Source organism: Camellia sinensis, chromosome 7 (assembly GCF_055761805.1).
Source record: "Camellia sinensis isolate YWXY chromosome 7, ASM5576180v1, whole genome shotgun sequence".
NCBI lineage: Eukaryota > Viridiplantae > Streptophyta > Magnoliopsida > Ericales > Theaceae > Camellia > Camellia sinensis.
Window position 1 is genome coordinate 7,456,861 of NC_138967.1, and position 26,594 is coordinate 7,483,454.

The 26,594-nt window shown below is 32.2% G+C and overlaps 1 protein-coding gene across 2 annotated transcripts; it reads right to left on the reverse strand.

Annotated features, from left to right (window-relative positions):
* Nucleotides 1-20,483: 20,483 nt before the first annotated feature.
* On the reverse strand, nt 20,484-25,907 carry LOC114292591 (late embryogenesis abundant protein Lea5-like). Of its 2 annotated transcripts, XM_082877381.1 has the most exons (3): nt 25,801-25,900; nt 22,948-23,142; nt 20,484-20,953 (listed from the first exon to the last, which is right to left on the reverse strand). In XM_082877381.1, the coding sequence occupies exons 2-3, from the start codon at nt 23,022-23,024 to the stop codon at nt 20,656-20,658; spliced, it is 375 nt and encodes a 124-aa protein (XP_082733507.1). In that variant the 5' UTR covers nt 23,025-23,142; nt 25,801-25,900; the 3' UTR covers nt 20,484-20,655. The 2 variants fall into 2 exon arrangements, with proteins under 2 accessions (XP_082733507.1, XP_082733508.1); XM_082877382.1 differs by lacking the exon at nt 22,948-23,142 and having other exon boundaries at nt 25,801-25,907.
* Between the last annotated feature and the right edge of the window lie 687 nt (nt 25,908-26,594).

The following is a 26,594-nucleotide window of genomic DNA, read 5'->3' on the forward strand; positions in this document are numbered from 1 at the left end:
TTTATGTGATTATGTGGGTATGGAATGTAGTTCCTAGGATGTTGATTGGACCCTTGAGTTTCTAGTAGTCTTGTTGGAAAGGCACTTGATCACTGCTGCTTCCAACCGGAACTATAGTAACGCATTGGGACTATCATTATCCGGGAATGAAATTCGTAGGTGCTTATGTGATTATGTGCTTACGTGGAATGAATTATGGTTGTCCAATGCATTAAGATGCGAGTGTTTAGCTTCGGCACATTTATTAATGTGCTAATGTCTTTGTTTCCTTTATTAGGATGTCAGGACGAGGACGAGGACGCGGTAGGCGTGGTAGGCCGGGTAGGCAGGAGGTGCCTGTGCCAGAGGAGATTCCGGTAGTTCAGGAGGGAATTGGCCAGGCCAATGTGGCCAAGCCAGTAGGCCAGCAGGCTATGGGCGCTCTAGCCCGAGAGATAGCAGGGGCATTCAGGGAGTCAGTAGGCATTCTCAGAGCTGAGAATCAAGCTCGGGATGTTGCTGTAGATGCAGGACCTTCCTTTCTGAAGAGGGAGTTCTTCCGGTCTAATCCGGATGAATTTGTGGGTGATCCTAAAGAGCCGCTTAAGGCAGATGAATGGCTCGAACAGACAACGAAGACGTTTGAGATGCTTGGCATCAAAGACGAAGGGTTGAAAGTGACCTTGGCATCTTTCCAGTTGAAGGGGGATGCGGGTCAGTGATGGAAGTTTACTAAGGGTCGTATAGGAGGTACATGGGAGGCTTTTGTGAATGCTTTCCAGGAAAAGTTCTTATCTCCAGCAGTTAGAGAGAAGCTGAGGGACCAGTTTTGTCAGCTTAAGCAGTCGAGTTCTTCAGTGGCCGAGTTTGAGGCTGCATTTTCTAGCTTGTCCAGGTTTGCACCTGAGTTGGTGGCGTCTGAAGAACGCCGCTGTATTGAGTTTGAGAAGAAGTTGAGGCGTGGCCTCAAGTTGAGAGTTGGAGGAACTATGATTCGGGATTATGGGCATATGGTTGATGCTGCAGCCCACATGGAAATCATGATGCAGGAGGAGGAGGAAGGACAGAAGGGCTCCAAGAGGAGTCAGGATGGTCAGAGTGATGGTAGGAGATAGAAGGGTTTTAATCCTCAGCAGTCTCAGGGTAGCTTTTCTAGATCGAATTTTCCTGTGCCGAGTGCTAGTTCGGGGAAAGGCAGTCAGGGAGACATTACCTGTTTCAAGTGTGGCCAGCTGGGCCACAAGTCTCCAGTTTGTCCTCAGAGGGGAGGAGTACAGAGAGCAGCATCATCTTCGGCTCGATCTCAGAGCCAGAGTCAGGGTAGAGGCCAGCCACTCTCGTGTTATCAGTGTGGTAAGCCAGGGCATATGAAGAGGTATTGCCCGCAGTTGGGTGGCACACCTGGTGCATCTGGTTTGAGGTCGATTCAGGGTCAGCAGCCAGCTCAGTCAGGTCAGGCCTCGAGGGCCAATCAGGGGGCTTCATCGTCCCAGTCGGTACAGCAATCTTATGCTCCTAGAGGTGAGCAGGTTGATCAGAGGTCGTCTGGGCGCGTGTACGCTGTTACCGCGCAGGATCTTGTGCCAACACCATCAGTTGTGAGAGGTACCTTCTTGTTTTGTAACTCGGTTGCTAATGTTTTGATTGATACGGGTGCATCTCATTCCTTTGTGTCTGCTGCATTTGCATCTGTTTTGGAGTTGGAGTTAGCACAGTTAGTATCTCCTATTTGTGTAATGTCACCTCTTGGGGGTGAATTGATTTTGAAACAAGGTGTTAGGGGTTGTGATATAGAGGTTGATTATCATAGAATCCCATTTTCCTTTGTAGTTATGCCTATGAGGGGCTTCGATGTTATTTTGGGTATGGACTGGTTATCGTCTTACCGGGCAGTTATTGATTGCTACCGCCAGAGGGTCACTTGTTGCACCGTGAGTGGAGAGTATTTTCATTTTCTGGGGGACCGGGTTGGTGATGTGTTGCCACCGGGGTATGTTCCACGAGGACGGAGTGAGCTTAGTGGTCTACTTGCTAACCTTTCGATTAGTAAGGATGATGAGACTCAGATTGTGTTGCCAAGGGTGGTTTGTGAGTACTCGGACGTCTTTCCCGAGGATCTTGTTGGTCTGCCACCGCATCCGGAGATTGAATTCTCTATTGACCTAGTGCCCGGCACGGCGCCGATTTCTATGGCACCTTATCGTTTTGCCCCAGCAGAGTTAGTTGAGTTGAAGATTCAGCTCCAGGAGTTACTAGACAAGGGCTTTATACGTCCTAGTGTTTCGCCGTGGGGAGCACCGGCCCTCTTCGTTAAAAAGAAAGTTGGTGCTTTGAGACTTTGTATAGATTACCGGAAATTGAATCGGGCTACGGTTAAGAATAAGTACCCTATGCCTCGTATAGATGATCTGTTCGATTAGTTGAAGGGTTCCCGTTGTTTCTCGAAAATAGACTTGAGATCGGGTTATCATCAGTTGAGAGTCAAGGAGGAGGATATTCCGAAGACGGCATTCCGTACGCGGTATGGCCACTATGAGTTTCTGGTGATGCCATTTGGGCTCACCAATGCACCGGCAGTTTTTATGGATTTGATGAACCGGATATTCCGGGAATTTTTAGATCGTTTTGTAGTTGTCTTCGTGGACGACATCCTTATCTATTCACCTTCTGAGGAGAAGCGCAAGGAACACCTGAGAGTGGTGCTTGAGTTACTTAGAGCCCATAAGCTTTATGCTAAGTTTGCGAAGTGTGAGTTCTGGCTAGAAGAGGTCAAGTTCTTAGGCCATGTAGTTTCTGGGAAATGAGTGTCTGTTGATACATCCAAGACTGAGGCGGTGCAAGATTGGGCACAGCCTAGGAGTGTGTTTGAGGTCCGCAGTTTTCTGGGGTTAGCTGGGTATTATCGTCGGTTTGTGAAAGATTTCTCCAGATTAGCTTCGTCTTTGACTAGATTGACTCGGAAGGGAGTCAAATTTGTATGGAGTGAGACTTGTGAAAAGTCGTTTCAGGAGTTGAAAGTTAGACTGACCACCGCTCCAGTATTGATTATTCCGGAGAGATGGTTGGGTTATGCAGTCTATTGTGACGCCTCACGAGAGGGTCTAGGATGTGTGTTAATGCAAGAAGGGAAAGTAGTTGCCTATGGCTCACGTCAGTTGAAAATTCACGAGCAAAATTACCCTACGCATGATCTAGAGTTAGCAGCTGTGATATTTGCCTTGAAGATTTGGAGGCATTATCTTTATGGTGAGAAATTTGAGGTATTCTCGGATCATAAGAGTCTGAAATATTTGTTTACACAGAAAGACTTGAACTTGAGGCAGAGGAGGTGGATGGAATTTATAGAGGATTATGACTTTGAGTTGCATTATCATCCGGGAAAGGCCAATGTGGTGGCCGATGCCCTTAGCAGGAAACCTGTTGGTGACATAGCTAGTATAGCCATCCGAGAATGGGAGATGTTAGGTGCACTTGGGGAGTTTAATTTCCTTCTGGGTGAATCTGTTGAGGCTGCGGCCTTGTTTTCTGTTGTTGCACAGCCTACACTTGTGACTCGAGTGTTAGAGGCTCAGGGGGGTGACCTTGAGGTAGAATCCCTCCGTGAGAAGATTTCCAGTGGGAAGGTTGAGAAAGGTTTGACGGTGTATCCCGACCTCAGTGTGAGATACCGAGACCGTCTGTTTGTGCCGGAGTCTTGCCGAGAGGAAGCACTCCGAGAGTTCCATCATTCACGCCTTGCGGTGCATCCGGGAGGCACTAAGATGTATCGGGATTTGGGTCGCCAGTTCTGGTGGCGGGGTATGAAGAGAGATGTGGCAGCTTTCGTATCTAAGTGCCTTACTTGTCAGCAAGTGAAGGCCGAACATCAGAGGCCAGCGGGTTTGTTGCAACCCTTGCCTATTGCCGAGTGGAAGTAAGAACATGTTACTATGGACTTCGTTGTGGGTCTTCCGAGGACTCAGCGGGGTAGTGATGCTATTTGGGTGGTTGTAGACCGGTTGACTAAGTCGGCGCACTTTATTCCTAGGCGTGTTAGAGATTCAGTCGATCATCTGGCCGATTTATATATTCGAGACATAGTGAGGTTACACGGGGTTCCAGTAACGATCATCTCAGATAGAGATCCTCATTTTACTGCCAGGTTGTGGCAGAGTTTGCAGAGAGCCTTAGGCACTAAGTTGACCTTTAGCACAGCCTATCATCCACAGACTGACGGACAGTCCGAGCGTACTATTAAGATCCTTGAGGATATGCTTCGGGGTTGTATTCTAGACTTTAGTGGGTCGTGGGAGAGGCACTTGCCATTGGTAGAGTTTGCTTACAACAACAGTTTCCAGTCCAGTATCGGTATGGCACCATTTGAGGCCTTGTATGGCCGACCGTGTAGATCTCCTGTTTGTTGGGCCGAGGTGGGTGATGCACCTCTGTTGGGTCCGGAGTTGGTGAGGGAAACGACGGATAAAGTTGAGTTTATCCGTAAGAGACTTGTTACAGCACAGAGTCGTCAGAAATCTTATGCTGACCGTAGGAGGAGACCTTTGGAGTTTGAGGTGGGTGATCATGTCTTTCTGAAGATATCACCTAGACGGGGTTTGATGAGATTTGGGAAGAGCGGGAAGTTGTCCCCTCGGTTCATTGGTCCGTTTGAGATCCTTGAGAGGATTGGCGAGGCTGCTTATCGTTTAGCTTTTCCGCCGCAGTTGTCCGGAGTACATGACGTGTTTCATGTGAGTATGCTTCGGAAGTATGAGCCGGATCCATCACATGTGTTGGATTGGACCGATTTAGTGGTTGACGAGGATGTTTCGTATGAGGAGAGACCGGTTCGGGTCTTGGATAGGCGGGATCAAGTTTTGCGAGGCAAAACCATCCCTTTGGTCAAAGTTTTGTGGAAACATCACGGAGTGGAGGAAGCCACTTGGGAACGTGAATTGGAAGTCCGCGAGAAATATCCGGACATGTTTGTTGATTTGTAATCTTATAATTAGATTCTGTTATATTATTGAACTTAAGAGCTTTACATATGTCTTAAGTTGTAAAACATTGAGTATGTTTTGGTAAATGGGTGTATCTTGAAACTTGCTTCATTATAGGAGTTTAGTGTAACATTGCACATGTTGATTACATTGCTAATGTGTTGTATATATCATGCAATTAAATATGATATGGGAATTGCTAACATTGAAATGAATAATGCATAATAGTGATGCAGGCTGAAATATATGTTGTGTTATATATATTGTGAGATGCCTCTTGATAAAGAGATGAAGTGACCAGTATTGGGTCAAGTTGTTATTATTGTTATATAATATCTGTGGGAATTGAGAAAAACCTGTTTTCAAAAATTTATGCTTAATTTCGGGGACGAAATTCTTTTAAGGGAGGGAGGTTATAGCGACCCCGGTCTTTCTCCATTTGATTATTGAATCCGGACTTAGGTTCCGTATATTCTGCCAATGTATAATTGTTGTTGTCGTCTTTTATTTTCTCATTTGGAGTTATAGGATGAGTTGGGCAGGTTTGTTTCAGGTTGGTTGGATTTGTAAACCAAGTGTTACTGTCCAGTTTTTGGGTTGTTCGCTCGAGCCAGGGATTGGTCGCTCGAGCGAGGGTTGTATTTTGTGTCTTCTGGCTCGATCCAGCTTTTCTTCGCTCGAGCGAGCGACTGCGTCTGGGTTAGACCTAAGAGCAGTGGTTTTTGGCTCGAGCGAGATTTTCTTCGCTAGAGCGAGCTAGTTCGTTCTTCGCTCGAGCGAGAGTTCCTTCGCTCGAGCGTGTGTCTGGTTACAGACCTGAGGGTTTGAGTTCTTCGATCGAGCGAGGTTTCCTTCGCTAGAGCGAGCTTCTGGGTTGTTGGCTCGAGCAAGGATTTCTTGGCTCGAGCGTAGCTTTTCTGTGTCTGGTCGCTCGAGCGACCAAGTCTTCGCTCGAGCGAGCCTGTCAGGTTTAAATAGGCAGCAGCGTGTTTCAGATCTGTTTTTCATACACCTTCATATTCCAATAACCCTAGTTACGAGTTTTCTCTCCCTCTACACACCTTCTCTCTTAGATTTGATCCACTTAGGGTATGTTTCTACCCTAGATCCTTCATTAAAAAGAGTGTGTGAGTCGAGGGCTTCGTTTTAATCTGAATTGTTGGTAGTTTGGATCACTTTGAAGTGTGGGTCTTCATCTCCATCTTCTCTTTTGGGGCTATTTCTTCGAGGTAGGGATTTCCTACTCCACTTTATAAGTTTTGTTCTAAGTTTTGGTATTTTGATAAGTTAGGGTTACTTTGATAATTTTTGAGAAAAACCCTAGTTGTGTTAATTAATTAATTTGTATAATTAATTTAAGGGAATTGGGGAATTTGGTTAAATTCATGAAATTGGGGAAATTATTGATTAAATGGTGTTGTTGGATAATTTAAACCACTCGCCTATTGAATTGTTGATATATTTATTTCCAGTCTAGAAATAACTGTTTTGAGCTATCGGTGGAGGATAGTCGTGATTGTTGTAGACATTGCATGTGGATTAGGAATAACTGAAACTAATCACATTGGTTAAGTCATTAATTTTGACTATTGCATTGATACAGAAAATACGTGTATTGATTGAGCATTGCATTTGCATACATTGCTTTGTGTGGGAGGAGATAGGGGATGTACTCCACGGTTTAGGGGAAGATAGGGGATGGACCTCTAAACCAGATTTTGTTTGGGAGGAGATAGGGGATGGACTCCATTAGCATCACTTTTATGTGTGCTTATTTATATAGAAGTGTTTAATTGATACAACACTAAAATGTGTATCAATCTGAAAGTATGAAGTGTTTGATTTGAGCTTGAGTCTCATTTGTTTGTTGATATTGGAAGAATGTGAATATGATATATATATAATTCACTGTTGTAAGTTTGGCCAGGTTCTGAGCCAAGTTGATAAAGTTGGAAAGTAAAACGTGTCTTAGACAATAGTGTCATGAGACTGTAAAATGAAGTAATTGATTAGCTTGGTTAACCATCTGTTGAATGCTATTGCTTTATTCATTGCTTATATGTGGTTTAGTATATTTCTACTGGGCTGTGGCTCACCCTTTATGGGAACATCATTTTTAGGTCCAGGTGATAAGCTTCCTTCCAGGACTTAGCTTGGAAGGATTTGGATTTTGAAGACTGTTTTTAGTTGTTTGGTTTTATTTGATAAATAATCAAGCCTAGGGCTTTGTTTGCATTTGAGTTAGAACTCTTATTTTGTATCCAAGTGTTGGCTTGGAAAGATGTAAGCCCATTGGGCATTTAATTCGATGTTCATGTAATGTTTATTTAATAATACTCTGATTAATGAATTAATAGATTGTTTTCTTTAAATAATGCATGTTGATGATATACATATAATGGGTTTATTTTGAGGGCGTTACACTTGTCATCTGAGATCTTCTCTCCTAGGGCGAGCTCTTCTCTTCTCGGACCTACTCTTTTACGCCGAGGTCTTGTCATCTGGGATCTGCTCACAAAAAAATTTCAAAACACAAAAAAAAAAAAAAAAAAATTAAAAAAAATTCTCCAATATAATATCTACCGCTAATAAAATAATTACATATTTCACATATTCTTATAATGCGTTATATATTTTTATATTTTGTTGACAATATACTAACATTAATGATGGCACTTATATTATTATTATTAGAATAAATTACACTTATTTCTCCTAAAGTTTAGAGAGGATACAACATGCTCCATAAATTTGACATAATTATACTAAACTCTCTTAAGATTTTAATTCATATTGTCTTTTTTTCATAAAAAATTCATTAGTAGCATAAATGAAAAAAAAAATGATATTATCATATTTTTTATATTCTAATGCATATTTTAACTGGTGTTTATTTATTTATTTATTTATTTATTTCATACTATATATATTATTTTTGATCTCTTTAATCTTATTACAAAAAAATTAATATAATTATATTAAAATTATATAATTTATATTTTTGTAAATTTCAAGAGAGAGGTTAATATAATTTTTTATTATTATTATTTTGTAGAGAATCTTGAAAGGGATACATGATGAAACACAGGACAAAATAGGAACAAGACATTGAGAAAAGGCTGTTTGGAGAGGCAGAGTGCAGAACATGATCTATTGGGACTCAAAAAGGACAAGTGTACCTGAGAAAACCCACAAGCCATACATTACTAATGGACAAATACGATTTTCTTAGGGACCCTGTGTGAAGAATGGAGAATTGGATAAACTTTTTTCCACATCTTTGCGAAAGTGTGAAAAAAGGCTCCCCCAAACACTAGCCTCCGGGACAATTTAATATTTTTATTTAAAAATTAAAATTTATTAAAAAAATAAAAGGCTAATAATTTATAATAAAAAATTAAAAAAAAAATTCTATCATTTGCACATCTTTTCATAAAAAATTAAAAAATCATTTTAAACATATTAATTTTATTATCTCATATTTTAGCCAAAAACGAAAATGTTATTAAAATAACATGTTCTCAACTGAGAAGGGTTGGCTATGGCTTTTCACTGTGTCATGGATTTTGGCATAGTTTATGAAATTGTTTATAGAGATTGTCTAGTTCATCTCATTGTCGGTATGTTTTTGATTTATTTTAATAATTCAAATCAGTTCGTTTGTAGAATTCTTTGAAAAAATCATTTATATTGAAAATTAGTTTGATCGGATATCAATAATTATTTAATCTAATAGATTTGTCTGAAAAAAAATGGATAAATCACTTTCAAAATCTTAGTATTTGTTAATTATTTTTTAAACAAATATGATTGATCAAGTGTTTACCATTGTCTGATCAAACCAATTTTTGGTATGGATTATTTTCTCTAGGGGCTCTATAAATGACCGGTTTGGTTCATTGAGATAAGATTGAAATGAGCCCACAATAGGCCAAACTGGACGGTCAACTTGGCCAGTTGGAGACAATTCAAATTCTTGTTTATAATATTTTTATTTTAAAAATTTGTATAGAATGTTTGGTGCATTTTTTTGTTACAGTTTATAAGATAAAAATAATTGAAATATATTAAAAAAATAAACTGATTATTGAAAAATAGGAGAAGGATATTTTTAATTTTTCAAAAATAAATTAAAATAAAATAATGAAAGATAAATTTAATTTCTTTTACCTAAATTATTTTGACAACGAGGGTATTTGAAATTTTTTCCTAACTTAAGCTTGTGGGCATTTTGATGATACAACAATGATTCATCCCACTAAAAACATCACCACTAATACCACTAATGCATTAAAAAAGTAAAAAAAAAAAAAAAAAATACAACTCCAAGACCAAAACATCTCATCATTAATGATGGGACCCACTGCCACCTAATTAGTGGGAGCACTAATTAGTGCTCCCAAGCATTATTCTTGATGATATTCATGTAACAAATTGGAAGAGGTCGGCAGGTGTTTGGGGTTGTTACCGTGCATGGTATGCAATAGCAACTGTTGCATATCTTATTAGGCTTATTTTAGGGTTTAATTTAATAATTTAAATTGTTCACATTTTAAGAGTTATCAAACAAAATATACCTGTAAAAAATTACGTCGATCAGATATCATTATCTCTTTTATCGAATCACATTTGCATTGAGTTTTATGTTTCAAATTACATTTATCTTCTTTTTTTTTTTAAATAGAAATGTGATTTGATGAAAGAACTAACGATATCCGATTGACATGATTTTTTTAATGATATATTCTACTCGATGACTTCTAAAATATGAACGATTTAAATTATCGAATTAAACCCTAAAATGAGTCCAATAAAATACACAACAATTGCTGTTGCACCATGCACACCCCCAAACTCAGTTGGTAGACTTCATAAAAGAGCATCTTAAATATTTCCACAAGTACATGAGTACATTTGAAGGTTAAATTATTTGGCTCACGTTAAAATCTCAACTTTATGTTAGTTAAATGATTTGTACGAAATCTTCTATTCTATCTTTAGATATTTTTATTCTTTTATTTCAAATTTCTCTTAATCATTTAAATATGTTTCGAAAATTCACGTGGCTTGATAGTTAGAATACAGAAAAAACAAAATTTAAGAACATAAATATTTTAGGGTAATTACATTGACATCTTTTGAGATTTTTATTTAATAGGAATCCCCTCTTCACATTTGAAAAATACACTTACCCCCTATAAGATTAAAATGACATATTTACTCTTTAACCTTTATACATATAAAATAATAAAATAATACAAATATTTTGTTCAGTCATTTTAAAGGAAATAACAATCATCTTCTTTGATTTAACTCACACAAAAAATTGAGTGTTTTTTATTTTTACTTTATTTTTAAAAATATTTTAGGCAATTTTTTTATTTTTTTAAATATACTGAATCTAGATATATTTAAGAAGTATAATATTTTAGGAAAAATTAATCTAACGTCATTTTCCCATTTTTAGTAATGGAAAAGATTCACAATATTATTTTTTAATATCTAAGGTCCCCAAACCCACACCCATCTATCACAGAAAAATTTGATATATCTCACGCTCTCTATCTCTCTCTCCTGCTCGTTGATCTCAAAGACGAGATCACTCCATTCTTGTCATGATTATACAACTCGAAGGCATCCTTCAGCCTTGCACTCTTTGAGACTGATGAAGCTGTCGAGGTCGATGTCGAGCTCCTCCATTAACTACTCTCGTATTAATTATTATTATTTATTTTGGTCCAGGTTCATTGTACCTTAGCATCTTCCAAACGCAACAACGGGGCTTTAGTTGAGTAGTTGCTTCGAAATCAATCCTACTTTTCGTCGAGGTTGGTGTCAAGCTCCTCTATTAACTACTCTCGTATTAATGATTATTATTTATTTTGGTCCAGGTTCACTGTACCTTAGTATCTTCCCAACGCAACAACGAGGCTTCAGTTGAGTAGTTGCTTCGAAATCAATCATACGTTTTCCGATTTTGTTGTGAAATTGCAACATCATCATCAAAATCCATTTGTTTTTGTTTTTCTTCCTTTTCTTTTTCGCAATCTCTCTGTACCTATTTCAATGGCGATTTCGGATGAATCTGCAGCAGATTCCAAAATTTCGCCACCAAATACATTCGGATCCATCGTAATTGGAGGCATCTTCGATCGATTACACGACGATCACCACATTTTCCTCAAAGTTCTCTATCTCTCTCTCTCTGTGTATATGTATATATATATATATATCTAAAAATGTATCTGATTAAGTTGGTACTTACAGAAAGTGGCGGAATTGGCTAGGGATCGCATTGTGGTTGGAGTTTGTGATGGACCCATGTTGAGTAAGAAATAGGTATTTTTAACATCTTTGTGCTTTATGTGAATCCATGTATGTTGATTACTTACTGGGTGATTACTATAAATTGCTCATTGCTTCACTTCATAATTTTCTCTGGATAAAGTCACATAAATTTTCTCAAACACAATTTTCTCTAGATATGGCCACACAAAGTCACACAAATTTTCTCTCACACAATAGAGCCACAAAAAACCACACAAATTTTCTCTCCACAATTTCTCTGTGAAGTCCAGAGGATAGAGAAAATTCGTCTAGAGAAATTCTCTGTGAACCAAAATATCTCTATGAAATCGAGAGAAAATTCGTCCAGAGAAATTAAAAGTTTGTTATTGCAATCCAGAGAAAATTATAATTATTACAAATTTCTCTGGACTTTTATGTTGTGTTTTTTATGTGTTTTTATATTGAACAAGTTATTTTTCACCTATTTTTCTTGTGAGTTTCTTAGAACTCTTTGATCATATATGGTTTATATTGCTTAAAGCACGCTGTGTTAAATAGCTGGGAGAGAAGTGCTCGTGGAGAGATTGTTTGAAGATGATCAAGTTTGTTGAATTTCTCTGAGAAGTCCAGTCTAGAGAAATTTGGATTCCCAGAATTTCTCTAGAGTTGTGGCTGTTTTTTTTTCTCTTTTCTTTGAGCTGTTGTTGGCTCAAGTGAGATCATAGGTGGCTAGTTTGCAGTTGTTGTATCTGCTTGCTGTCCAGCTTATTCTAGAAGGGTCAAATCGAGCCATTGATGGGTGGAGTTGATACTGTTATTGCCTCATGCTACCTCTAGTTAATCATTTGTCTTGTTGTGCATTTGTGTTGATGCTATCAAAGTGCTGCTACTTCTATGGCTTTCATTGTGCTGCTACAGCTATTTATTTGATGTAGAAAGAAGATGATGATGATGATGATGATGAAGGCTATCAAAGAATTTCTTTGGAGTGGTTTAACTTTTCTCTAAATCAAGTAAGAACAAAGTAGAGAAATTTTGAATTCTCTATAGTGGTTTGAATTTTCTCTTGATCAGATAAAAACAAAGTAAAAAAAATTTGAATTTTTCTAGAGTGCTTTGAATTTTCTCTGGATTAGGTAAAAACAAAGCAGAGAAATTTTGAAACCTTGTGAACCAAAATTTCTCAATAATAATGAAGCCTTGCGAACCAAAATTTCTCTGTGAAGTCTAGAGAAAATTCGATCCAGTAGATCGATGTTGAGAGACTTTAGACATTATGAAAATATTGAGTGTCCTTTATGTTATAAAATCTTAACACCATGAACCTAAAAAAAAAATCCCAATATTTTAAGATTTTTTTTTTAATTTTACCAAAAATAAAAAATACAAAAAATTCAATACATTATTTTATTTTGTTGTATGCAATAAATTTTTTTTTTAAAAAAAAATTGTACAAATTTTATACTTTTTAAATATATCTAAGTTAAATTGATCTACTCTAAATATAATGGTGGAAATAAAATAAAAAATTATATTCATGTATAAAAATTTATACAAAAAATATCACAAAAATGGTAAGATGGTCATTTAAAAAAATTTAGGGTATGATATCAGCAATCCCGGAAACAATTTGTAATGAAATTATAAACTACAGGAAGAAGAATGTAAATTTTCAAATATGAGAGAAAAATCTGTATTAAACAGAAATTTCATAAGATTTCAGTGTAATTTACTCAATTTTTTAATCAAATGTTTCAGAGTTTGCATCATAAAATCTCTTACTAAGAGATTATGTGTTCAAATCTTGCTACAAGCAAGACTTTCACTCTTTCAAACTATGACTTTGGATGAATCCTTAAAATAATAATAATAATAATAATAATAATAATAAAGAAAAAAAAGCACTCCTGTAACATTGTTTAATATTGTAAATGATGTGAAAATTATTTTAAGAATAGTGAAAAAGTTAAAAAAGAAGAAGAAGAAGTTATATAAGATAAATAAAAAGTATTTTGAAATTAATAAAAAAGAGTGTTGCATTCCCTACTCTCTTTTTTTCTTCTTAATACTCAAAGGTACTTGTTAGCAAGGCTCTAAAATAATATATGAACATTAGTTTCTCTCTATAAAATTATAGAGACTATTTATATCAGTAATATTATATATTCAAAAATATCAATATATGGTCCAAAATTTATTTTATTCATAGATCTTACAATACTTCAATTTAATTTCAATCATTCTTTTACATTTGATAAGTTTCTAGACAATTTATGAAATACTAGTTTTATTGTTTATATATATACACACACTTACTTTTATGGGGAAATAACCTCACAGTGATATTAAGAAAAATTAATTATAAAAAATAAAAAATATTATAAATATTAATAATTAAAATTATAAATATTTCCATTAATTTGTAATTAATTTCCACTTACACAGTGTCAGTGTAATTGTTCCTACCTTCATTACCTGAATTCAAAAAAATAAATGAAAAAAAATTATGGGAAAATCCCTAGTAGTAGAGCAAATGTAGACTTCTGTTTATATGAAATGTATTTAACTCAAAACACAGTGCCGAAATTGAATGGCTCCACATTTTCTTTTGAATAGCATTTAATGCATAAGGGGCAGTGGTATGGTAGGGGGTCCAGTTATTATTGCAGTCATATTCAAATCTATCAATAATTAGGCACAATGATCTGACCATTTATTGTTGTTCAGTCTCTTCATCATCTATAAAGGAAGTATTGTATTAGGTGTGTATGTTTTGCATGAATGTGAGTATAATATTTTAAGCCTGTGTTTGGCAAGTAGGTTTGAAGGTTGTTTTGGCTATTTTAGTCACAAAAAACAAAATAGGCTATTTTAGCCATAACAAACAAAATATCACATCCAACCCATAATCATTACATTCTTCTCTCACAAAAAAACTCAAAAAAGCCAAAAAGTCAAAAAGACAACCCACTTTCCAAACGGAGGCTAAATATGCTTAATAAGACTTGGAGAAAAATAGGAGAAGTTAAATTGATTGTTCTTTTAATTTAATTATTGAGTCAATTTGATGATCATAATTTTAATCAGCTTGCTTAATTGTGTTTTTTCAAAAAATTGTACTTTCTTATTTTTTGTGTTTTTTTTGTTTTTACTAAATTTTTTTAATATTTTAAGCAATTTTTTTTTTTTACTTTTTAGACATACCTAACATAAATATACCTAAAAAGTAAAAAAATTGTGAAAAAAATCTTTTAAAAATTCACTAAATAACAAAAATACAAAAAAAAAATATGAGAATTCAATACATTTTTTGTATTTTTATGTATTTATTAAATTTTTAAAATATTTTTTTCACAATTTTTTTATTTTTTAGATACATCTAAGTAAGGTGCATCTAAAAAAGTAAAAAAAATGTTTAAAATTTTAAAAATATTCAATGGATAACAATACTAATCCATTCAATCTTTGTTGTGACATGGTTGATCAAAGGTAATTTTTTATCATTTTCAACTTTGAAAAGCTTCTTTCCTCCGATGCAACTGTAACCGAAATAGTCAAAAGTATCCTATAAGTAACCCTTGAATTTGGGAAATAATTAGCCAATCAACTGCAGATGATTGAGCACTTCAATTGGTTTATTGACTTCTTTTGGCAATTACTCGTAAATAACTTATCAATAGCTCCTCTTTGACGCTCGATCAATTTTTCGACTCTTTGCTTCTTTTTCCTTTTTGCGAATTTAGATGGATAATTTCTTTTAAAAGTCATGATGAACTAAGATTAAAATACTTTTTTAGATCAAAATTCAAAACAAGAGCATCACTATCACTTAACAAAATATTTTTTTTAAAATGATGTGACGTTACAGAGAAGGCCCTATGAGTGAGTGACATGGAATAATTGTCTACAAGGCAACTAAATAATCTGCTATAGCTGTTTTAATTTTTTGGGTGAACAAAAAAAAAAAAAAAAAAAAAAAAAAAAAAGCAAAACTTGAGAGAGGAATAGAAACAGTAGGTTTGTGGAGGTAGATTTGAAAAAAATGAAGTGCGTAAAACAAGGAGGCAATAGCCATTGTAAGTATATCAGACAAACTATTAAACTTAAACAAATTCTTAAAAAAAGATAAGATAAATTCTTAAACAAATTATTAAACTATATCAGACAAACTATTAAATTTAAACAAATTCTTCTTGATGATGTAAATACCAATATTATAATAGCAATTAAGCAAAAGACAAGACAAATATTTCATTAATTGAATAGAAAAAAAAAAAACCTACATGTGCTTGCTGTGTTGCTGCTAATTCATGTGCTCTGTTTTGTTTTGTGTGCTGCTATTCCGCTATGCTCTTTGTTAGGCTGTTGCTGTCAAGTTGTTGGAAAAACTGGATTAAGAGTAATTAGGGTTAGGAATTAGAACGGGAGAGAGAATGGGCCCTCTTAATTTTGAATGGGCCTTTTAATTTTTTTAATAGATCAATTTATTTTAAGTTAGTTTGGGTCTTCTTTAATTTTTTTTTGACTTAAAACATATCTTAATATATTACACTAAACTATAATAGGAGGGGCCCATTTTTTAGAGTCTATTTTGAGGGGCTTTAGGCCATGGCCAGGTGGGTTTATGCCTAGGGCTGGCGCTGATTGAGAGAGATGGTGGTGTGTAAATAAAACCACTCATTTGAAATAGTTAATTTTCTTTTAAATAGACCATTTTGTCCTTAAAATATATCTAATTTCTAACTAATATTATAAATTTGACTAAATTGACATAATGCGATTTTTTTTTTTTTTAGAAAGCGGCATAATGTGAAAAATTGAAAGACAAAATTGATACAATTTAAATTGCATTTACCAAATTGAAACAAATTATATTGATATAATTTACCCTTAAAAAAAATCCCACAAATGGATTTTTATACAAAAAAAATTAAAAAGAAAAATTCCATAATGACCTTTCAATATCGTTTTAAAAATTAAACTGTTGTATTTTTGGTATGCATCTCTCCACTGCTTTGCTCTGTTTTAAGAGACTTTTATTTGAGCCACATAATTATAAATGGGTTTTAAAAAAATGGCAGCCCAGCCTTATAAGTATATAATCATTGGCGGACGCAGATGGACTTATCGGGCCATGAGGCCCATAAAAACACTTTCCTTCCCCTGGGCTTCTTGAGGTTGGGACTAATATCACAATCCGCAGATGATTCGTATGATTCTGCACGAATCAATCACTCGTTTATCATATAGAGTCTACCGGGCAAATTATTTATATAAAAAATTAAATTTATTAAATATCAGTAGTCACATTATTAGGCCACATTAGTTTAAAAAATGGACATCAAATATAAATTTAAGAAAGTCATTCATTTTTTAAAAAATAACAACAACCACCCTTGAAAGAGAACTTAGGCCCTTGAAAGAGTAGCTTATGCATCAAACACTTTTGCGTTAAAAGATGAACTAGTCTATCACCCGTGCTATGTACGGGATAATTATTGATATTTATATTTATTTTAGATTTTTTTTTAATATATAAATTATGTTTTTAAAGATTTTTTATAAAAATAATTTAACAATCTTATCACTAACCATAGTGTATGGGAGAAGTTGAAAAGGGTACTGCAGTAACTATACACGGATTGTATCTATAATTATTTGTATAAGAGGATTTTAAATGCTGATCAGAAAAATTTGACCAAATCAATAAATGTAGGCATGTGGAAAGACATGTGGATTGAAAAAAGTTAATAAATGCTGATTTTTTTTAAATAAAAAATAAAAAATTTAGAAAATTCAGATTGGGATATTGAAGCTCCCACAAGCCTTGAGGTTAAAAACCCTCTTTTGCTTAATATATAGTATAGATAGCTTATCACCCGTACTATGCATGAGATAATTATAGATATTTATATTTATTTTAATTTTTTTTTAATATATAAATTATGTTTTTTTAAGATTTTTTATAAAAATAATTTAACGATCTTATCACCAACCATAGTGTACAGGAGAAATTAAAAAGGCTACTGCAGTAACTATGTACGGACTGTATCTATAATTATTTGTATGAGGGAGTTTTAAATGCTAATTAAGGATTTTGACCAAATCAATAAATGTAGACATGTACATTGAAAAAAGTTAATAAATGAGGATCAAAGGATTTTGACCAAATCTATAAATGCTGAGTTTTTTTTTTTTTTTAAATCAAAAATTTAGAAAATTTAAATTGAGAGATTAGACCTTCCACAAAATTTGGAATTAAAAATTACCTTTTACTTAATATATAGTATAGACAAGGCTAAGCGAACAACTTGTTCTTCATGAATACTCGATTCAACGTCAAAGAGTTTCTTGCCACTATCCTATAGTATTTGTCTCCACTTGGTAATAAATAAAGCTTCCATAGCCATTTTAATTTCTCAAAATTTTCATAAAATAAGTTTTCATCAACTTAAATTTTTACAATAATTTTTTTCATAAATCTTATAAATTTGTATAGTTCAAATCTATTGGAAGACACAACAGTCCTGTTTGGTAGAGCTGTGGGAAAATGCTTATAACTTATGCCTAAACAGTTTATAGCTTATAATTATGAACATAAGCTGAATTCTGACTTATAAATTAAGCATCTCCTGCCCCACTCAAAGAATAAGCTGATTTCTAACTTCTAAAAAGTTATAAGCTATAAGTTATAAGCTAAACTAAACATATCAAAATAGCTTAAATTAAACTGAAAATTGAAATAAACAGCTTTTAAACTACACCAAACAGGCACAACATTGCATACAACATATTGCATGATAAGAACCCCACCTCCCATTCGAGAGGTGAACTCCAAACGTCCAAATTCATTGAAGAAAAAAAGTTTTTAACTTTACGAACAACCCAAAATACAAATGGTCACAATCTACAGGATCTAAATTATTAGTTAGGTATGAACCACAAAATGAATGTGACATTGCTTCCATGCACCCCTTTAATATGTGGCATGTATTAATCTACCACCAAAAAAAAAAAAAAAAAAAAAAAAAAAAAAAAATTATGTGACTCCTATTTTTTCCCTTCCATTCATGGGTGTGTGGTGATGTATGAGGCGGTGTTTGGGAAAGATTTTTTTGTGGTTTTTTTTGTTTTTTTTCACTAAAAGACAAAGTAGTTACAAAACAAAAAAAAACAAATTCAAACAAAATATCACATCAAATCTCATAATCATTTTACTTTTTTCTCTTACAAATATCACATCTAACCACAAAAAAACCTAACTATCTTTCCAAACACAAAAAAAAAAAAAAATTTCCAATAATATCCTACAACTAAAAAAACGTACAAAAAAAACTCGCTTCCCAATCACCCACTATGCCAACTAGCTTTTGCATATGTTAATTAAAGGAAAAAAGTTATATAAATTATTAAAATTTATAATTTTTTATTAATATGTTATAGAATTAAGAAATTTTATAAATTTGAAATTATATTTATTTTAATAATATGATAAGTGTCACGTCAATAAATAATAAATAAAAAAATTAGCTATAAGTTAGTGGAAAAAATGCAATTAATTGCATTGGACAAGCATTTCTCAATTGCATTAGGACAATTTTCACTAATTTGCAAATAGTTTTTCTATTTCACATTTTTATAATATTTCCCCAAAATAATATATATATATATATATATATATATATGTGTGTGTATGTATATAATGGGGCTGCATAGAAAGGGTCATTTGATATTCTTACACACCATTTAGTGTGTTTGGTTTGAGTTTTCTGCATTAAATTTTTTTGAAAATTGAGTTTTTTAGTTTTCATATTCTTTTGTTTTTAGTGAATATTTTTTAAATTTTAAATATTTTTTTTTTACTTTTTTAGATGCATCTTAGTTAGATGTATATAAAAAGTAAAAAATTTATGAAAAAATATTTTAAAAAATTAATAAATACATAGAAATACAAAAAATATACTAAATTCTTGTTTTTTTTTGTATTTTTAGTATTTAGTGAATTTTTAAAAGATTTTTTTTACAATTTTTTTACTTTTTAGGTGTATTTATGTTAGGTGTTTCTAAAAAGTAAAAAAATTACTTACAATATTAAAAAAATTCAGTAAAAATAAAAAATACAGAAAATAAGAAAGTAAAAAAGTAAAATTTTCTAAAAAATATTTTCCGAAAAATGAAAATAAGCAAGCTGATTATCTTCCAAATTGGAGGGAGATGTTGTTGAGATGTTGATGAAAAATGCTTGGATATTCTTTTTGGTCTCCATATGCATAAGAAAATTACAAAACAAAGATATTTTCTTTCCCGTAAATTTATTCATTTATATATTATTATTATTATTTTGTCCTAATAACAAAAAGCAAAAAAAGAAAGAAAAGTTGATATGACATAGCATGGCTAAAGGTCCAATTTAAGCGCCACTTCAAAAAGAAGAAGAAAAACCAATCACAATCCATTCTCTATTCCTATTCAAATGGTTGTAAATTGTAATATTTTTTTATTTTTTTATTTTTTATGAGCTAGATGTACAAGGTGAACAATATTGTCTCATTCATAAATTTTTTTGTTACATTATTGATTAAAAACACGAAATATACTAATTTTTTGAAATTATTGAATAATTTACTCATTAACATTGGAGAAATTTTTCATAACGTCATTAACCGGGAGCACCTTGTGTTGATAAACTAAGTTACATTTCAAACATCTATCTTACTAATGAATATATTATATATCAATTCTATTATATTATTGAAGTATATAACTCACTTGACGAATTTATCTCACACTACTTTTCATATCCAAATTATATAATTACCCTTATATAATCGTCTAAAGTTTGTTATGCAAATTTTAAGTTTTTCAATTATTTTCTCTTCCATTCTACATTATTATTATTATTATTATTTGTAAAATGAGGATTACAACTGCCTTTCATTTCTACACCAACTATCACGTGTGTAGACAACTAGTGTATGTATATATATATATATATATATATTAGTTGGATTTGGCTTCTTTTCAATTCAAATCATAGATTGGGGTTTATACAATTTATTATAGATTCTATTTTGATAATAAAAATAATTTATTTTGTTAAGCTCTTCTTATATGTTATTCATAAAAAAATTTAGATTGATTCAATAATTTTAGTTTATTCAATTTATGAATTTTCTTAAAAAATAAACAATAAATATATTTTTAAGAATAAACTATTTATTATTTTTGATAACTTGAATGTATTATGAATATCAAATCAATATAAATTTTTTTATAAATAATATACACAAAAAGATACGACAATATAAACCGTTTGAATTATTGACTTGTGGATCCCAACAATGCTCACCGGAAGAGATCCCTTTATATATATATATATATATATATATATATAGATATATATTAATTTGTCTTAGTTTGGGTGCTTAATTTCCTTGTGAGTGAGGAACATTTCTCTCTGATCGACTGAGTCAATCTGAGCCGCACGATCAACTGGTCTGTAGTATCCGGTGAGTGGGTCTGGGGCCCATAAAGTAGCGGTGGACCCAAACACTTGACTGTGACTGTGAGGAATAACCACATCTTTCTCTTCGACCGTCTCCACCACTCGATCAGTAGATCTTCCCTCATCACCACCACTCTTCGCTGCTTCTTCTCCTCCCCGTGACGGTGACGGTGACGGTGACGCTGCCGCATAGCCTTTAGCTCGCCTGATATAATTACAATTTGAATTGAATAAAAGCATTAACAAGTCTATGCCGGCCATAGTTCACACCACTCACTTTTTCCATCATTTGTTGCACTTTTTTTTTTTTAATGAAAAATAATTAATGAGAAATCAAGTAAAAATTAGTAGATGCTATTAATGTTTTAGACCATTTTTCCTGTATTTAAAGCATAAATTTAAATAAAAATTAAAAAAAGGAAAATAACAAAATATATATATATATATATACTTTATTTATATTATGCTTACTTATTATTTTTCTTTTTAAATCTCTATTTAAATAAATTCATATTTAATAAATGACTTTTCTTCCATCAATTTGAACTGGAGAGAACAATTCGACCAAACAGATTACATTTTTTTTATAGGTAAATTGTACTCACCTCCACTAAAATTTTAGCAAAGATACAATAAATTACATAATTTTGACATAATTATATTAGTCTTATATTTAGTAAGGTTAAATAGATCGAAATCAATGCAAATAGTGCAAGAATACAAAAATAAATAGTGTAAAATATACATTTTTATATAATTTTTTTTTTAAAGAACTTTGATAATAAAATTTTATAAAATAAATGATATATAATATTTTTATAGTAGTTAAGATCCCTCAATATTTTTACAGAAAAAATTTGACTCAGAAAAATTTTGGCTTCAACACAAAGAAATTTCAATTTTCAAAGAGAAATTTTTTATATGATCACAGAGAAATTTTGAAAATTTTCTAATATGATCATAGAAAAATTTCATCGAAACCTTAGCTAATAAAAAAAATATCTTATACCTACTATACAAAATTAAAGAGTGGTATTTTATTAGAATAATGTTTTTGTGCTCGAATACCCCCCCGAATGCCCCGACAGAGAGAGAGAGAGAGGGGGAGAAAGAGAGAAGAGAGCGGGGAAGAAGAGGAAGCGAGGGGAAGAAGCTCGTCGGCCGGCGTCGCCTTGCAGCAGCTCAAAGCTCGTCGCCCGGCGTGTCGTCGCGTCGCCTCGCAGCAGCTCCGCCCCGCCTCGGGCAGCTCCACCTCCGCCTTCCTTCCCTAGTTTGTTGGCCCCCTCCCCTCCCCTCCCCCTCCCCTTCTCTTCCTCCCCTCCCCTCCCCCTCCCCCTCCCCTTCTCTTCTTCTCTTCTCTTCTCTTCTCTTCTTCCTCCTCCTCTCGTTTCTCTTCTTCTGAAATGAAAGAAAAAAAAAAAAAAAAATCGACGAAACGAACATTTCGTCGATTTGAGGGATTCAGGAGAAGGACTTTCGAGCACTCAATCAAAACTCATTTTATTATTATTATTTTTCGTTCTCTTTTCATCCTTATAACTAACCTATTACTATTAAAAAAATAATAATAATACTGATGTGATGCATCCAGTGCTCACACTGGAGGTTCAGTTCGGACTAACTTGGCCCATTTTCTAAGATATTAATATAAAAAACAAAAAAATTAATTATGAGTTGAGCATTATGAATTAAAGTACCAAATAATTTTTCAAGATCAAAATTTTATTTTATTTATTTTTATTTTTAGAAAGAGAGGTCAAGAGTTGAGAGGATAATAATTTTTATTTTTATTTTTATTTTTATTTACAAGTAGTATTACACATAATTTTTATCCTAATTATATATATACAGAAAATTCATTAAATTTTCTATATAAAATGATGTGACAGTCTTCGATCTTAAAATATTCATTTCATCAATATGTGATTCATACTTTCAAAAAAATTCTAATGTATAAATATTCTATTTATCATCCAGTAAAAGGTCAGAGAATAATGCCATACATTATCACTTTTTTTACTAAATTTTTACACTATATTTACATTTAACAAATGGTAGAAAAATTGTGTTCATAATAAAAGCAGTACTGAAAAAAGATTTAAAAAATGAAATATGTTCTAGTAGATCATAGGAATTATGATGTGTATGTGTTTAAATATGCAAAATTAAATCACATATTATATATACAGCTATACTCACAGGTTGATAGAGAGAGATATGCCATTTGCAACTGAAGGAGTAAGAAACTTAACACTTGATGAGAGATGGCGAGCCATTAGATTTTAATGGGTTTTGATTTATATATATGGATATATATATATATATATATATACACACAAAGAAGACTAGAAGAGGAAGAAACAGAGGGGTGTGGGGATGATCCTGGAAATTTTCCTGGAAAGTGCAAAGAAAGAGAGAGCTTTTAAAATGGAGACTTTGAGAGAGAGAGAGAGAAAGAGAAGACTTTTGTTTTGCTTGGAAGTATCTAGGAATGGTCCACTAGAATTCTGATAATAATCTTCAAGATATTTATCACTCATATTTTAAATTTCTCACCCTATAATTTATCTTTAATTTAGGGGTAACATGTATCAAGGAAATTTATTATAAATGTAAATTTTATTATACATTATATTTTAATGTATTTTGATGTTCCAGAATTTTGTGCGTATATTTTTATTGTTAATTTAATCTCTTATAATTTTAAACTTTAATTATTAAATAAAAACGGTCATTCAAGTTTGTAATTTAAAAAAATATCAAAATTTTGGATTTTACTCCTTTAATATTACATTTTTTAAGGTAAATTACATTGGTCATCTTTGAAGTTTAGTAAAGATATAATAAGCCTACAGGTTTGCCGTTGATTTCTCTTTTATAGCAATTAAAATTAATACAAATAGTATATAGATAGATAAATAAATAAAATAAAATATACATTTTAATATAATAATAATAATATTAATTTTTAATTCATATAATTAATGAATTATTAATAAAAATGAGACAAAAATGTTATGTAAATAATTTTTTTTTAAAAAAATCAATATAATTATATTAAATTTGTAAAATTTGATTTTTTTTTAATTTTAAAAAAGATTAATGTAATATATTTATTTTAAAATTTTTATAGGGAAATAAAGTATTTGAATGTGACCAACACTTGCCAAGGTTTAATAGGCAAAATTGTAAAATCACCCACCCACCCAAGTTGATCATCAAATTTTTTGTTAATGCACTAGACACTGTCACATGCATAAGACGGGGTCAGGTCCCTTCATAGCTCATTTATCTATATATTTTTTTACATTCTTTTTATGAATTACAATTCATATTTATATTAATAATTTGAATCGTCTATCTTGTAAGTCTCGTAATAAAAGTCATTCATATAAAAAATCAATTTCATCGGATAATTGTAAATATGAAAATAAATCGTATTTTATTTTATAAATTCGATGGTTTAAATTTAATTATAATTACCATTTATTTTATAAAACAAAATACGTTTTGTTTTTGTGTTTATAATTATCTGATTAAATTATTTTTTTCCGTGAATGACCTTTATTGTAGAGCCTACGAGATAGATGGTTTGGATCATCAATATAGAGAAATTAGTAGATGCTATTAATGTTTTGGACTATTTTTTCTCTATTTAAATCATAAATTTAAATTAAAAAAATAGCAAAAAAAAAATTTATACTTTACTTATATTGTGCTTACCTATTACTTTTCTTTTTAAATCTCTACTTAAATAAATTCATATTAAATAAATGAATTTTCTTCCATCAATTTGAATTGGACAGAACAATTCAACCAAACAGATTACATTTTTTTTAGATAAATTATACTCACCTCCTCTTAAATTTTAGAAAAGATACAATAAATTACATAATTTTGACATAATTATATTAGTCTTCTATTTAGTAAAGTTAAATAGATCGAAATCAATGCAAATAATGCAAAAATAGAAAAATAAATAACGTGAAATATACAATTTTTTTTATAGGTTATTTATTTATTTTTATGATTTATGATATTAAGATTTTATAAAATAAATGACATATAATATTTTCATAGTAGTTAAGGTTCCTCAACATTTTCACAAAGAAATTTCGGCCTTGATACAGAGAAATTTCAATTTTCACAAAGAAATTTCTGATATGATTACATAGAAATTTAGAAATTTTTCCGATATGATCACAGAGAAATTTCAAAATTTCTACAATATGATCATAGAGAAATTTCATTAAGGGATTTTAGTTAATAAAAAAAATCCTATACCTACTACACAAAGTTAAAGAGAAATGTTTCACTAATTTTTATTATTTTTTCATCTATATAACTAACCTATTACTATTAAAAAAAAAAAAAAAAAATACTGACGTCATGCATCCAGTGTTCACACTGGAGGTTCAGTTCGGAACTTGGCCCATCTTCTAAAATATTAATATAAAAAAAAAACTAATTATGAGTTGAACATTATGAAATTAAAGTACCAAATAATTTTTCAAGATCAAAATTTTAATTTATTTATTTTTATTTTTAGAAAGAGAGATCAAGAGTTGAGAAATGTTGTTATTGTGTTAGCTCGTAGGCATAAAATCACCTAAAAAGCCCAAAAATAAATTTAGATTACATATAAAATATAAATATTTCTTTACAAGTAGTATTACACATAATTTTTATCCTAATTATACATATACAGAAAATTCATAAAATTTTCTATATAAAATGATGTGACAGTCTTGGATCTTAAAATATTCATTTCATCAAATATGTGATTCATATTTTCAAAAAAATTCTCATGTATAAATTTTCTATTTATGATCAAGTAAAAAATCACAGAATAATGCCATACATTATCACTTTTTTAACTAAATTTTTACACTATATTTGTATTTAATTAATGGTAGAAAATTTGTGTGCATAATAAAAGCAGTACTGAAAAAAGATTTTAAAAATGAAATATGTTCTAGTAGATCATAGGAATAATGATATGTATGTGTTTAAATATGCAAAATTAAATCACATATATATAGCTATACTCACATGTTGATAGAGAGAGAAATGCCATTTGCAACTGAAGGAGTAAGAAACCTAACACTTGATGAAAGATAGCGGGCCATTAGATTTTAATGGGTTTTGATTTTGTTAAAACCTACCACTACCGCCTACTCCACCTACTACACACCTACCTACCTACTACTACCTACTCCACCTACTACACACCTACCTACTCTACTCTTCTATATATAGGACTCATTGTAAACATAATCAAACAATCAATAATACATCAATAGATACATTATTCTCTGTATTTCTCTCTTTATACACTGAATTTAATATGGTGTCAGAGCGAGGTTGAGAACCTAGTAATTCCGCTTCACCAGCGGGCGGCAGCCTCACCTTGGCCGCCCGCCGGACCTCTACACATACATTCACTCCGCTGCCACAAATTATTTGATCTTCTTCTTGTTGCTGCTGCTAACAAATTCCATGGCAGAACTTCACCTTCAAGATCAGAGCATCATCATCCATCTTGAACAACCCCGGGTCGGACCTCCGATCTCACCCAAGTCCCGTCTCTTTACCTCTCAAAAACACTAACCCAAATCTTCGGTTTCACTCCAATCAGTCTCTTTCATATCAGCAATTGCAAGTTGCCCAATTTCAGCAGCTGAAACAGCAACAGATGATGAAGCAACAGAACTCGGCAATTTGGGGACAACATAACCAGACGACCCACCAAGTGGTTCAGAATAGAGCAAGAAATGGTGGTCGTCCTCTGACCCTCTCACAATCTTTTTGGCTCTCTGTGAGTTTGAGTTTAGTTTTGAGTGAGT